The sequence below is a fragment of the Hevea brasiliensis genome, chromosome 4 (genome assembly GCF_030052815.1).
Source record: "Hevea brasiliensis isolate MT/VB/25A 57/8 chromosome 4, ASM3005281v1, whole genome shotgun sequence".
NCBI classification, from domain to species: domain Eukaryota; kingdom Viridiplantae; phylum Streptophyta; class Magnoliopsida; order Malpighiales; family Euphorbiaceae; genus Hevea; species Hevea brasiliensis.
This window is the reverse complement of record NC_079496.1, coordinates 107,192,742-107,208,143: the sequence shown is the minus strand read 5'-3', so window position 1 is coordinate 107,208,143 and position 15,402 is coordinate 107,192,742. Positions and strand designations below refer to the sequence as shown.

Sequence of the window (15,402 nt, the reverse complement as noted above, 5' to 3'; positions counted from 1 at the left end):
TAGTGCAAAAACACAATCATATAAAATCTGCAAGTAAAAAATTAATAATAAAACTGATTATCGGAGAGAGAGGCCCCATTTTCACGTTCACTCTGTCTCCCTGGTTCCAGTATGGGGACCTCCATGTTCGTATGGACCCCTCAACGTGAAGGGTATCCTGCACACATTTTCGTTTAATATAAAAATATAAAGATGATTATAAAACAATTATGGATCTTGTTAATATAAACTCCAAGAGTTTATAATAGTTCCATTTTATTGTAATCTGTACTTTTCAGGGTTTTGGTCTTCATCATTCTCTGTTGGCAAATTCCATGATATATTTTATGTACTAAAAAATGGTTAGTTTCTCTATAAATTATGGAGGAAAGGACCCACGTCAATGCAAGTAGTAGTTTATATACACTATAAATACTTAATAATTTTTTTTTCCAATTCAACATGACATGGCATGTTTTAATTTGAAATTAAAAAAATATAATAAATTAAAAACAGTTAAATTTTAAAAAAAATAAAAAAAAAAGTGGAAAAAGTCTTTTTTTTATATATATTAAATTTCACAGAGAAAAAATGCAAATGTGGAAATCGTGATTTGCGTGGAAAATATGTAAATGCAAAAGTAAATATAAATAAACCAAGTTTGAAGGATTATAGTAATTATTTTAAAGAGTATTTTTGCCTCAAACAATATTCTTTAGGATATAACAAGTGCTTTTTTTTTGTTTTAATAAAAAAATTTAGGTGAGAGAATACTTCCTAATTATAATAAAATTTATAAATTATTTAAAAAAATAAATAATAAAAATTAAACTTTCAATTTAATGAAAGTGTTGAAGTTTTGATTGAATCTTATCAATTGCATAAGTTTTTTTAACAGTAATATTTTTTTAATTTTTAATAAAATAAAAATAAAAATATTAATATTTTAAATAATTAAATAATAAAAAAAAAAGAGAAGAGAAGGGAAGAGGAGTATATATATATATATATATATATATATATATATATATATATATATAGCTCATTATTGGTGAGAGAGCTCCTCCTTACATAGGAGCTCTCTCACCAATAACAAGCAAACAATTGTAAGGATAAGACTCAGCAATAAAAGGGCTATCAAAAAGTGTAACTCATAGAAAAAAAAGGTCTTACTAGGCACTAGCCATTGGAAGTTATAATAGAGGCTTTAAATAGGCTGTCAAAGGGGTTATTAAGGTTTCGTTGTTTTGTGAAAAATATATTTTTTAAATTTTTTTTTTTATGTTTTTTAGCATCCAGAGTATTAAAAAAATAAATTAATAAAAAATATATTTTTAATTAAAAAAAATTAAATTATTTTTAAAGAAATGATTTCATTTTTAAAAAGGAATGATCATTTCTCAGATTTTATAATATTATTAAAATATAAAAAAATATATATAATATTAAATATATATTATTAATTTAATATTATAATTAAATATAAAAATATTTTAATAAAAAATATTTTTTTTTAAAAATAATTATATAAAAAATATTTTCATATACAAATTATTTTTCATAAAATTAATAGAATTTAAAATTGCAAAGAGGGAAAAAAAAAAGGAGAAGAACTTTTTAATTTTAAATATAAGAATTGATAAAAAATAATTAAATTTCAAATTTTGTAAAATTTTAATTTCCAAATACGGGATATAAAAATTAAAGATTATATCTATATATGAAAATTTTGTTTATTTTGACTTTCAATGTACTTATTTTTGGTGAAATGCTATCTTATGAATTTTAAATTTTATATTTTTTAAGATAAATTTACTTATATAAGTTATTTTAAGGAAATAACTCTCATAATATTTATATTTCTAATAATTAATTAATAATTATTTATCTCATCAAATATTATAATAATTATTTTAATTATCATTTAATAGCTTGTATAAAAAAAAAAATTCTCTAATTTTAAATAAAATAAGCCTTCATATCAAATTGCATGTACACCAATAAATAAATTCTTTATGTCTTTTATTTTTAATTGTAATTTACATAAAATTGATATGAGAGAAATTCTAGATAAAAATATGTTAAAAAAATATAATTTTTTTTTAAATTATTAATGATTATAATTAGCCTCTCAAAATCAACCTCTTATCTCTGCCACTGGTGTCATGGCCTTGATTTTCTTTTCACTTAAACTGCTATAGAGTATTGGGTCATGAAGTATTGTATCTCCTCCTCTATTTCATGTATGACAAGTAACCTTTTGTAATGTATCATTATATTTACAAAAGCTATATATATATATATATATATATATATATATATATATATATATATATATATATATATATATATATATATATATATAAAATAGGCAAGTTTATACAAGCTTCCATAACAATTACTTATGTAGGCCTAGTTACATATTTAAAAAGAGAATTTATTCAGTGTAATTGTTATATGACCAACATATGTATTTTGATCGTTTATTATGACGGAACTCATATAGAACTCATCATGATCAATAGTCATAATACAATCGTTGTACATATAATGATTGTATTTTAAAATTTTCCATTTAAACAGAATTAAATTAAGTAGTTTTATAATTTTTTACAGCATTGACTTTTAAACTTTGTAAAGATCATCTTGTCATGGCTATTTCAAATATATTAGTGGTATGGAGTCAAATACTCAACTTAAATGATAAGAATATCTAGTAATACTCAATATAAACAAGAAATGTATCATGCACAATTTAACTAAAATACGTGCAAAGAAAGTACATTGTCTAGCAACTCAAAAACTCATAATGATGACTCTTTTACGAACCAAGTAAGCAATTACATTCAAGCATTTAGATGTTATGATCCAATCCTATTGGTTGTGATCAACGCTATGACTTGAGTTAGCATATGATACTAAAGTTTATAGCAAGTCTAACATGTACAACTCAATAAGAGAGCCAAAACTCAGAAACTCATCAGGGAGACAACTAAACCCGACTCATACAAATACAATCAATGCGCAAATGGAGAGCACAACTCACCCTCATCTCAATAACTACTCTACAACATCATCAACACAAGCATATGCATACTTATATATATATATATATATATATATATATATATATATATATATATATATAATAGGCAAGTTTATACAAGCTTCCATAACAATTACTTATGTAGTCCTAGTTACATGTTTAAAAAGAGAATTTATTCAGTGTAAATGTTATATGACCAACATATGTATTTTGATCGTTTATTATGACGGAACTCATATAGAACTCATCATGATCAATAGTCATAATACAATCGTTATACATATAATGATTGTATTTTAAAATTTTCCATTTAAACAGAATTAAATTAAGTAGTTTTATAATTTTTTACAGCCTTGACTTTTAAACTTTGTAAAGATCATCTTGTCATGGTTATTTCAAATATATTAGTGGTATGGAGTCAAATACTCAACTTAAATGATAAGAATATCTAGTAATACTCAATATAAACAAGAAATATATCATGCACAATTTAACTAAAATACGTGCAAAGAAAGTACATTGTCTAGCAACTCAAAAACTCATAATGATGGCTCTTTTACGAACCAAGTAAGCAATTACATTCAAGCATTTAGATGTTATGATCCAATCCTGTTGGTTGTGATCAACGCTATGACTTGAGTTAGCATATGATACTAAAGTTTATAGCAAGTCTAACATGTACAACTCAATAAGAGAGCCAAAACTCAGAAACTCATCAGGGAGACAACTAAACCCGACTCATACAAATACAATCATTGCGCAAATGGAGAGCACAACTCACCCTCATCTCAATAACTACTCTACAACATCATCAACACAAGCATATGCATACTTATCCATATATATATATATATATATATATATATATATATATATATATATATATATATATATATATATATATAATAGGCAAGTTTATACAAGCTTCCATAACAACTACTTATGTAGTCCTAGTTACATGTTTAAAAAGAGAATTTATTCAGTGTAAATGTTATATGACCAACATATGTATTTTGATTGTTTATTATGACGGAACTCATATAGAACTCATCATGATCAATAGTCATAATACAATCGTTATACATATAATGATTGTATTTTAAAATTTTCCATTTAAATGTAATTAAATTAAGTAGTTTTATAATTTTTCTGACCTTGACTTTTAAACTTTGTAAAGATCATCTTGTCATGGCTATTTCAAATATATTAGTGGTATGGAGTCAAATACTCAACTTAAATGATAAGAATATCTAGTAATACTCAATATAAACAAGAAATGTATCATGCACAGTTTAACTAAAATACGTGCAAAGAAAGTACATTGTCTAGCAACTCAAAAACTCATAATGATGGCTCTTTTACGAACCAAGTAAGCAATTACATTCAAGCATTTAGATGTTATGATCCAATCCTGTTGGTTGTGATCAACGCTATGACTTGAGTTAGCATATGATACTAAAGTTTATAGCAAGTCTAACATGTACAACTCAATAAGAGAGCCAAAACTCAGAAACTCATCAGGGAGACAACTAAACCCGACTCATACAAATACAATCAATGCGCAAATGGAGAGCACAACTCACCCTCATCTCAATAACTACTCTACAACATCATCAACACAAGCATATGCATACTTATATATATATATATATAATAGGCAAGTTTATACAAGCTTCCATAACAATTACTTATGTAGTCCTAGTTACATGTTTAAAAAGAGAATTTATTCAGTGTAAATGTTATATGACCAACATATGTATTTTGATTGTTTATTATGACGGAACTCATATAGAACTCATCATGATCAATAGTCATAATACAATCGTTATACATATAATGATTGTATTTTAAAATTTTCCATTTAAACAGAATTAAATTAAGTAGTTTTATAATGTTTTACAGCCTTGACTTTTAAACTTTGTAAAGATCATCTTGTCATGGCTATTTCAAATATATTAGTGGTATGAAGTCAAATACTCAACTTAAATGATAAGAATATCTAGTAATACTCAATATAAACAAGAAATGTATCATGCACAGTTTAACTAAAATACGTGCAAAGAAAGTACATTGTCTAGCAACTCAAAAACTCATAATGATGGCTCTTTTACGAACCAAGTAAGCAATTACATTCAAGCATTTAGATGTTATGATCCAATCCTGTTGGTTGTGATCAACGCTATGACTTGAGTTAGCATATGATACTAAAGTTTATAGCAAGTCTAACATGTACAACTCAATAAGAGAGCCAAAACTCAGAAACTCATCAGGGAGACAACTAAACCCGACTCATACAAATACAATCAATGCGCAAATGGAGAGCACAACTCACCCTCATCTCAATAACTACTCTACAACATCATCAACACAAGCATATGCATACTTATATATATATATATATATATATATATATATATATATATATATATATATATATATATATATATAATAGGCAAGTTTATACAAGCTTCCATAACAATTACTTATGTAGTCCTAGTTACATGTTTAAAAAGAGAATTTATTCAGTGTAAATGTTATATGACCAACATATGTATTTTGATTGTTTATTATGACGGAACTCATATAGAACTCATCATGATCAATAGTCATAATACAATCGTTATACATATAATGATTGTATTTTAAAATTTTCCATTTAAACAGAATTAAATTAAGTAGTTTTATAATTTTTTACAGCCTTGACTTTTAAACTTTGTAAAGATCATCTTGTCATGGCTATTTCAAATATATTAGTGGTATGGAGTCAAATACTCAACTTAAATGATAAGAATATCTAGTAATACTCAATATAAACAAGAAATGTATCATGCACAATTTAACTAAAATACGTGCAAAGAAAGTACATTGTCTAGCAACTCAAAAACTCATAATGATGGCTCTTTTACGAACCAAGTAAGCAATTACATTCAAGCATTTAGATGTTATGATCCAATCCTGTTGGTTGTGATCAACGCTATGACTTGAGTTAGCATATGATACTAAAGTTTATAGCAAGTCTAACATGTACAACTCAATAAGAGAGCCAAAACTCAGAAACTCATCAGGGAGACAACTAAACCCGACTCATACAAATACAATCATTGCGCAAATGGAGAGCACAACTCACCCTCATCTCAATAACTACTCTACAACATCATCAACACAAGCATATGCATACTTATCCATATCAAATGGAAAGCCCTTCTTAACCCTAATATCTTTAAACATTAATACATACATATATATATCAAATGGAAGGCCCTTCCTAACCCTGATGTCTTTAAACAATAATACATATATACATACATAAATACATATATACAAACATACATATATGTGTGTGTGAAAGAGAGAAAGAGATAGGTGAGCCCAGCTCAATTCTAAAGTTCATGTATCATACATATGTCATAAAACTAGCGCATGCATACAATATTACATGGTATAACATGTTAGACAACCCCATTATCCATGAGGAACATCTAAGAGTAATGCTAAATAAAGTAGAAGCTAAATAATAATAATAATAATAATAATAATAATAATAATAATAATAATAAGCATGCGAAGAACAAATACGGGAGTAACTTTAATAAATTAACTCTTTCCGTCACTTGAAAAATACTTAAATAATAATGAGTGTTTATCTCAGAAAACTTAAAATTGAACAAGTAAATAGCCTCCATAACTAACCTAGCATCATGAATAATCACATTGTTGTAGAGATTCAAACAATATGTATCTATTATTGTATATCACTAAATATGTATCTATGTAATGTAAATATAGAGTGATGCACAAACATGGCAAAATATAAATAGCATTGATGCTAAATGCATCTTCAAAATCAACTTAAAGCCTTGACCAAAAAATTTTTGGCTACTGGTACAGCGAACTTGAGAAGAGGAGATATAAACCTTATATAATTACATAAATATTATATTATAAACATTAGGAGGAAAAAGAGAATTTAAATCACAAGAGAATATTAAGATCGATTCTTATGAGTATAACGCAATCCTAAAATTCTATTGAAATTTTGGCAATATTTCTCCTATTTATCCCCAACAAAATAGATAAAAATATTCAGATTCTTTCGTTCAATTTGAGACTCTAATTAAAGAACTATGCACTTCCTACTTGTGGATACCATAGAAAGTAACTTATAACAAAATATTAGTCAACTTTTATGACTATTTTGCTCTATCAAAATCTATGAATATAATCCTTAGATCAACAACCCATTTTCCGCAAGTCTTAGCATCATTCACTCAAGAGGAAAAAATTGGCAAGTTTTGGCGAAACTAACAGAGAATTGGTGTCAATATTTGCTTGTATCTGCTTAATTATCAACGCGAGAAGTCATATTTTTCCCAGTTATATAGATGGTATCTTTCCATGAGGAAAGGAATTGCCCATCTCTTGGACTAAACTAAAGTAAAGAGCAGCTAACAGTTTCCAAGATCACGCCACAACAGAATCACTCCACTTTTAGATTACCTCTTATTTAAGCTGTCTAAAAAAAATTATTTTCTTAAATATGTTAATTAAATAATGTTTAAAAATTAATTTAATATTAAATTTAATGTCGAAAACATATTATTTATTTAATAAATTTAAATAAAAAATATTTTTTATATTAAAAAAATTTCATATTTAGAGAAAAATAAAGAAGGAAAATAGTTTTTTAAATAGTAAAATATTTATTTTATTTAAAATTAAAATAAATAATTATAAAAATAAAAAAATAATTTAATTTATTTTCATTTTTTTTTTTAAATAAAAATAATAATAATAATATTTTTTATTTTCCCTTAATTTTTCTCTCATCCAAATAAAAAAATTATTTTACTTTACTATTTCCTTTCCTCATTTATTTTCTTTAATCCAAACAAACCCTAATATGCTTAGATTCGGTTTTGATATTACTCATAATTTTAAATATATTTATTAAAAATATTAAAAATTAATTGAAAATTATAATATTATAAAATAATTTAATATTTTTTCAACTTGTCAATCCAATCCAAGCGGGTGTTAATAGAATATAATAGGCGGTTCAAGTAGGAGTAAAATGAAAAAAAAATTCTTGGAACTGCCGCCACTTTGTCGGCCCTTTGCATCCCTTAACATATATTATTAAATGAAATCCACCTTCTTTTTTAAATTTATTTTTTCAGTTGTGGACAAAAGCAAAGCAGAAACAGAAACAAAGCCTGTATTTTTACAAAGGGGACCCACAAGGGGAGGGGGTTAGTGCCTGTCTTGACCACGTTCTCTCTCTTTTCTAAAGCAGCTTCGCACCGATAGTGTTTTAATTAATTAGGTTTTAATCAATTTGGTCAACAACAAGTGGCGCTCACTAAACAGATAAATTTTAAGATTTTCAGCAGATAAGGACCCGTTTATCACTTCTACATCCACGTCACCAATCTAGTCCCACTGGATAATTATCTAATTAATATTTGTTTAACAAGGTTGCTATTACAATAATAATAATAACTAATAATAGAATATTAATTTAGACATAAAATATACTAAATTGCTAATTATATTAACTTGTTGATTTGATCAGATTTTGCAAATACAATACAAGCACTAAGATATTAATTTATAATTTATTTTAATAATAAAATAAAATAATTATTAATTTACCATCACCACCACCACCTGATTGTCTTCGGTCATCCTTTATTTATAGCTGCCTGCTATTTTGCAAAAGCAATCTACCGGCAGGCCATTGAAATTAGAACAACTTCTCCAACAGAGAATTTTCTAGAGAATTAAAATATTATCACATCATAAACAAGAAAGCAGTAACAAGGGGGCTATGAACTTTGTAGCACAAATGCAAATAATTACATTGATTAGATAACAAGGGGGCTATGAACTTTGTAGCAGAAATGCAAATAATTACATTGATTAGACATAAACAGAACAAAAGATTGAAGAGAGATAATCACATTGATTAGACATAAACAGAACAACTTACAAAGATTAATTTTCCGGGAAAATTAGATAAATGATGCAAAAAAGAAAATACAATTAATTCAACGACAAATTGATCAACAACAAACCGCTACCCACACTCCGGCAGCCATGAGAAATCCTTCTTGTCTGTACACAAAAGTTGCAGGTTTTTTTTTTCCCCTTTATCTTGTTTCCTTTTCGCCAGTTCAACAAAACAGAGAGATACTTTGACATCTCTCTCCATGTACTATTTACACAGTAATTACCAAAGTTCCAAAAGTCTTCAACTTCGTATTCACAGAGTCAGGGAGAAGAATCGGAGGCCACCGAAAATAATTATCCATTAGAAAACAGCATAAAAAATTAAATTCCATGCAGATTTGACTCGGATTCAGCTTCACTTTACCAGCTCAGAAACCCAACCAACATCGGGTGCTGATGCGCCTGGCTCAGCCCGGTGCAGTGAGTTTTCTTTGCTGAGCTTCGCATATATCTTGGCTCTCAGGTCCCTTCCAGATTCCACCCTCTCCATTGCGGGCTCTTCCTCCATACTTGGGTCCCAGAAGTCCAGCTGACCGACTCCAGGACGACTCATTGTCCGGGTTGGAGTGGAAGGGAGACTGCAGAACCCGGGGCGTAGAGACGATCCGCGAGGCGACCCAAACCCGGATCCGTTCTGCATGCCCCAAGATGCAGGCCCCACTTTCATCTTACCGACCTGCAAACCACGCATACAGGCAACGAGCTCGCTCATCGAGTTAAAAGACCCACCAACCACCTGCGGGCTACTAGGCGAAATTGGCGGCGAATCCGATGGCGGAGACATAGGCGGAGAAGTTAAAATCGAGGTTGGTGAAGAGACGAACGAGCCCGCCTTAGTCAAGTATGAGTCAAAATGGTGCCTCAAAGGGGAGCCAACCTCCACGTCACCCGATCCGGAACCGTTTCCCCTCGGGCTCTGTTGTGGCAAAACCCGAAGTTGATCGGGAGTATGGGCAAAGAAACAGACCCGGCGGCGACAAGCTGGACCATCCTTGCATGGTTGAGTGCGATATCGAGCCGGATGAAGCCAACACTCAAAAACCCCATGAGCAAACTCGCAAGAATCCCCTTTCTTGCACCCACCCTTGCGAAAGTCAGGGCAGGCTGTTCCAGAGTAATGATACCTGCGCGGGTCTCGGCGGCGCGCCTTCTCTCCAGGATGAGCGTACGGACACTCGGTCCAGTCATGTGACCTCCCACGTGCGCAGCGTCTCACCTTGAACTCATACATGCGAAAATGATCGCAGGAGAAGGCATCCACAGGCAAGTCCAGGTCATCGCCAATGGAGTCCGGCTCGTTTGAAGGAAGGTAACGGTGAAGCGCCGTTAACGAGTCGAGGAAAGGCGAACTGGCATTCCCGCAGTTGGTAAATTGGGAGGGTAAGGGTGATGTGGGCTCGTCGAAAAATGGGTCCCAATGAGGGATTTGGACGGTCGGATTTGAATGCGGAGACTCTCCGATCATCATTTTTTGGACATAATCAGCGCGATGGAATGGAGAGGAGGTGTGGTCTCTGGAATATAAACTGCTAGTTTCAACCATGGTTAGGTTCTTTTAACTACGGTATGGTTTATAACTCTACCGCTTCCTATCCCAGTTTTCCACCCTATGGTCACAGTAACGAGATTTCAATAGTGTGGAAGGTTGTGACGAATTTAAGGCCACGGACCTATCTCAACCGTTGATCTTAATTATGGATTTTGATTAGTCCTTTAATTTACCCAACCATTACTTTGTGTAGAGCGACTGTGAGCAAAAGAAACCCCTGTACTCTTGTGACGCTATTATTCTATCTAAATGTCGAAACCGACGGCTTACTGCTTGGGACCCTCGGATATTTTGAGGTAGTTGTCATATATCGCAGGATAATCGGTGTAAATCTCGTGATTTTGGCTCCATTTAACCATTAGTTTTTACTTTAATTGATGCGCTGCACTAGTAATAGCTTATCCATTTGGGAACTATTTTAGGAGAAATTATTATACAAATCAATTTTTATTTTATTTACATAAATATTAAATTTATTTTTTATAATTTATATAAAAAAATTCATATATATAAATGTAAAATATTAAATTTTTATATATCTCTTTCTTATTTTAGAAATGAAATATATAGATAAAATAAAGAGATAAATATTTACAATTAATTTTTATTTCTTTAAATAAAAAATAAAAAATAAAAAATAAGGAAACAAAACCTAAGATGGTAAATTATGAATGAGCATTATAAAATAATTATAGATGAAAAATTCAATTTGAATTTGTATTCTTAACGAGTTTTCAAAAATAAATGTTTATTAAGGTTCACTCAAATGATCAAGTCAATATGAGTGAGCTAAAAGATAAATTCAATAAACATCGATATTATCTTTCGTATCTGATAAGAAAAATTTTTATAGTGAGTAAATTGTATTGACTATTTTTTTTAATTTAGGCAAATATTTTATTTTAGTCATTCAATTTTAATTTTTTAAAATAAAATCTCTCAATTTTAATTTTATTTCAGAAAAAATTTCTTTAACATGTAATAGCAAGTTTGTAAATTCATTTTTTTTAGCTATCACTAAATTAATATTTAATCAAAATAAATCTATAAATTATTATTTATTATTTATAATTTTTTATTTTAATATAAAAACAAAATTATAGCAAAACATCCTATATTAATAAAATATTATTTTTAAATTTATCATTATTATATTATTATTTTTCCACATTACAAAATAATAAATAACGTGAATAATTAATAATTTTATTAATAAATTTAGCTGAAATAAAATAGTTTTATTAATAATTATTATTAATTAATTTAATCGTAAAGGTAAGATAGAGAAGAAGAAAAAAAAAGAAGGCAAAAAAATATTTTTATTTTTTATAACTTGAAAACCTGCTTTTGCAAGTCAAGAGGACTTTTTCTAAAACAAAACTAAAGTTGATAGATTTTATTTTTAATAAATTAAAGTTGAGTAATTAAAGTGAGATAACTACATGAGTTAAAGGAGCATTAGTGTAATTTACTCTTTTTATAGTACATGAGTTACATAGTAGGAAGGTAATGTAATTCTAATTGGATAATACAATAATGTGTGTATTAATGGTGGTTGGATTGAATTAAATAGCCCACACTAAGTTATATTAGAGTTAATTCTAAATCCGACCATAAATTTATCCGCCTCTTTCTTTAAATTTTCTTCTTCTTCGTATTCTTTTTCACCTTGTGAGGTTTTTGGGGTGACTAGTGGTGAGTATTTTCATCAATAGTTATCTTTCCTCTTTTTTTTCTCAATAATCCGTATCCTTTTCAAACAGATGTGTTTGTCCTCAATTTATTTTTATTGATAGATTTGAGTTTTGACACTTCCTTTGAGAGGATTTGGTGTCTTTTTTCTGTGTGGATTTGACATTTCCTCCTTTGCGAGACTTTGTTGTTTCCTCCATTATAATGATTTTTTTTCTTTTTTATTATTGAGTTGTTAGGAGTTTTGCTTTGTTATTTGGTAGGAGTACAATAACAGGAAGTATAATTTTTCTATTTATAAGGATATTAAAGTTTGATCGTTTCTAGATCGAGCTCGTAGAAAAATCGTAAAGTTGAACAGCGATAGATTACCACCAATTGGCGCGTGCTTCCTGCTAAATGGAAAAATCAAATGCTTTGTTAATATAATCAGATCCTTCAAATCAAGATAATTGCTATTATATTTTGTATAAGTGGCTTATTTTAAATTTTCTTATGCAAAATTGTATTCTATCTCCATTTAATGAAAGTTTTATCTTTTATGTTCTCAAAAAAAGGTTCTAATAGAGTTGTAAGCATATAAAAATATTTAAAGTACTCATACAAATGGAAGAACATATGTTTGATATAATTAAACAGATCATAAAAACACGTCTCAGAATTCAAGGCCATAGCAATTGTTCGATGTTCCTTGAAGACTGTTCCTTCGTTCAAATCTCTTGGAAAAGGCAAAATTTTCATATGTTATCAAATGCACCTCATAGTGTCAATTTTTAATTAACAGATCAAGCACTATAAGAAAAATAGACCTTTAACGATGGATGCACATATTTATTGCTAAATCTATAGCTAATATTATACATTAGCGATGGATCTAACTCTGATCCATCACTAATGGCTTTTAGAGATGAGATTTTATCTGACCGTCATAACTAGTTGCTAATCCATAGCTAATTTTAAAAAATTTACTTTTAGCAATGGGTTTTAAAAGCGTTAATAAAGTATCAGAGATTAAGCAACAATAGATCCACCGTGAATCAATATTATTAGCAACAGAATTTTAATCTATCACTAAAAGTCTTTTTTTTTTTTTTTAAGTAAAGGTCCCCCTACAATGTTGGGTTAAAGTTTCAAACGTTATCAGTGTGCATCCTTTTATATATCGTCAAGTGATATATGGATAACCATAAGTGTGAAAATATCATTTCGGCTACTTATATAAAAGACCTTCAGCCATTGTTTTTACTCTATTTCTTTCACGCATAAGCTTTCTAATCCACATAGCATATTCACAGAGGTTCTCTAACCCTTTGTTTGGATCCTTATTTGCGCAGGGAAAATGGAGAGAAATTAAGTAGGAGAAATGAAGAGAAAAGAAAAGAAAAGAAAAGAAATTTAATTTCTTTCATAATGTTTGGATAGTTTATTAGAATAGGAGAGAAATAAAATTTCTTCCTTAAATGAAAGATGAAAAATATCTTTTATACCCTTATTTGTTTTCTTATATCATGGAGAAAATAACAGCCCACATGTACATTGATCATATTTATCTATAGTTAAACTGTATGTGGAACATTGAATTGTGAGAAAGAAGTTTAAAAAGTTAAATTCTGCTAATCATAACACATACCAAAAATAGTAATAAAGTAGTCATGGAGTGATGAGGAGAAGAGAATGGGGTGAAGAGTTATGACTCATTATGATTTCAAACTTATTTAATTTTAGTGTTGAAACTCTGATATGGATTTAGGCAACTTCTAACATGAAGCAGATTTCATATGGTAAAACTTATGGTTGAATTATACTATAAAACTTATTAAAAGTATCATCGAAAAAAATGATGGAGAAAGCATTTTTATGTAGCTTTCTGCTACAAAAAGAAGAGCAAAAATGATGGAAGATTATAGACACTTTTTACAGCAAAGAGAAGTAGAAATGGAACATAAGGGAGATGATTTTTCTACTAAAGTAATTGAAAGGTATTGAAGTACTTTCCACATAAACAACAACAATTTCCCTCCATTCCTCTCCAATTTGAAGAGAAATTTTTTGGTGCAGATGCAATGGAGAGGAGAAATGTATTTTCTTCCCCTTTCTCTTCCTTTCTCCTCTTTTCTCTCTTCAAATTGATGTCCAAATAAGAGAATTGATGGAAACCAAATTTTATTTCTTTTCTCTTCTCTCCATTTCCATCAATCCAAACAAAGGGTAATGTCTTGCTTATAGGCAATTTTCATAAGTTTCATAGCTATTATTGTGTAGTTTTAGTCCCTCTCTAATTCTTTAAAGAGAGAAAAAACCTCTATTTCTTTGTTGATTTTTCTACTAGCATCTCTTCCTTTTCTCTGCCTTTAGTGGCTCTCTTGCCCCATTTGGGCAGGGGAGGGTTTTCCTCCTTAGCATGGATTGTGGGTGTACCCTCCTGGCCTTTAGGTTGATGTAAATATTTTTATTGTAGTTTTATTTCAGAGATCTAGTGGTTTTATGGTTGAGGGTTTTAATTTGAAGATCTATCTTGTTTATGGTTTTATCTGGGTTAGTTTTGCAACTACTCTGTGGAGGGTTTTTAATGGCTGGGGTTTGAGTATCTCCAGGGTCACATGTCTATCCTCTTTCTTGAATGGCTACTCTCAAGGCTAAAAGATACTGAGAATGCCAATGAATGCTACTCAAGCCACCCTTCCATATCCAGGAGCTCTGGTTTTCATCTGTTGGTTTCAATTCTTTTGGTTCCTAGGATAGGTTTTCCATGGTTTTAGGCTCTCAATATTGATTGTTTATGGATCCTTATTCTGCTTCTTCTAGCTTTGGGAAAGATTTTCTTTTGGGTTTTATATTTTTGACTCCCTACCTACTTAACCCTCAGTGCTCTTCTTGGAAGTTTCTCGGCAATGAACTTGGCTCTTTTGACGGCAGTGCATCTGTAAACATTTCACTTTAGTGTTTCTTCTATTTTGTTAGGGTTTGTGTTGAATGAGCTGGGTCTAGTTTGTGTGCTGGAAGATTAGGCTAATTTTAGAATTCTTTGTATTTATTAAACCATGGATTGGTTGAGTGATACTACCCTTTGGGGTTTTTTATGTGTTGAACCATTTATGCAATGAATTATCTTTGATAAAAAAAATAT

General features: G+C 29.4%; 1 protein-coding gene across 1 annotated transcript; it reads right to left on the bottom strand.

Annotated features, from left to right (window-relative positions):
• Positions 1 to 8,967: 8,967 nt before the first annotated feature.
• LOC110650517 (zinc finger CCCH domain-containing protein 20) lies at positions 8,968 to 10,592 on the bottom strand. The gene has a single exon (XM_021805518.2). It carries the CDS (start codon positions 10,575 to 10,577, stop codon positions 9,390 to 9,392), a length of 1,188 nt encoding a protein of 395 aa, XP_021661210.1. The 5' UTR covers positions 10,578 to 10,592; the 3' UTR covers positions 8,968 to 9,389.
• Between the last annotated feature and the right edge of the window lie 4,810 nt (positions 10,593 to 15,402).

Bases quoted from the DNA above. Each gene is read 5' to 3' on its own strand.
- LOC110650517 (XM_021805518.2), bottom strand. From the start codon at position 10,577: ATGGTTGAAACTAGCAGTTTATATTCCAGAGACCACACCTCCTCTCCA.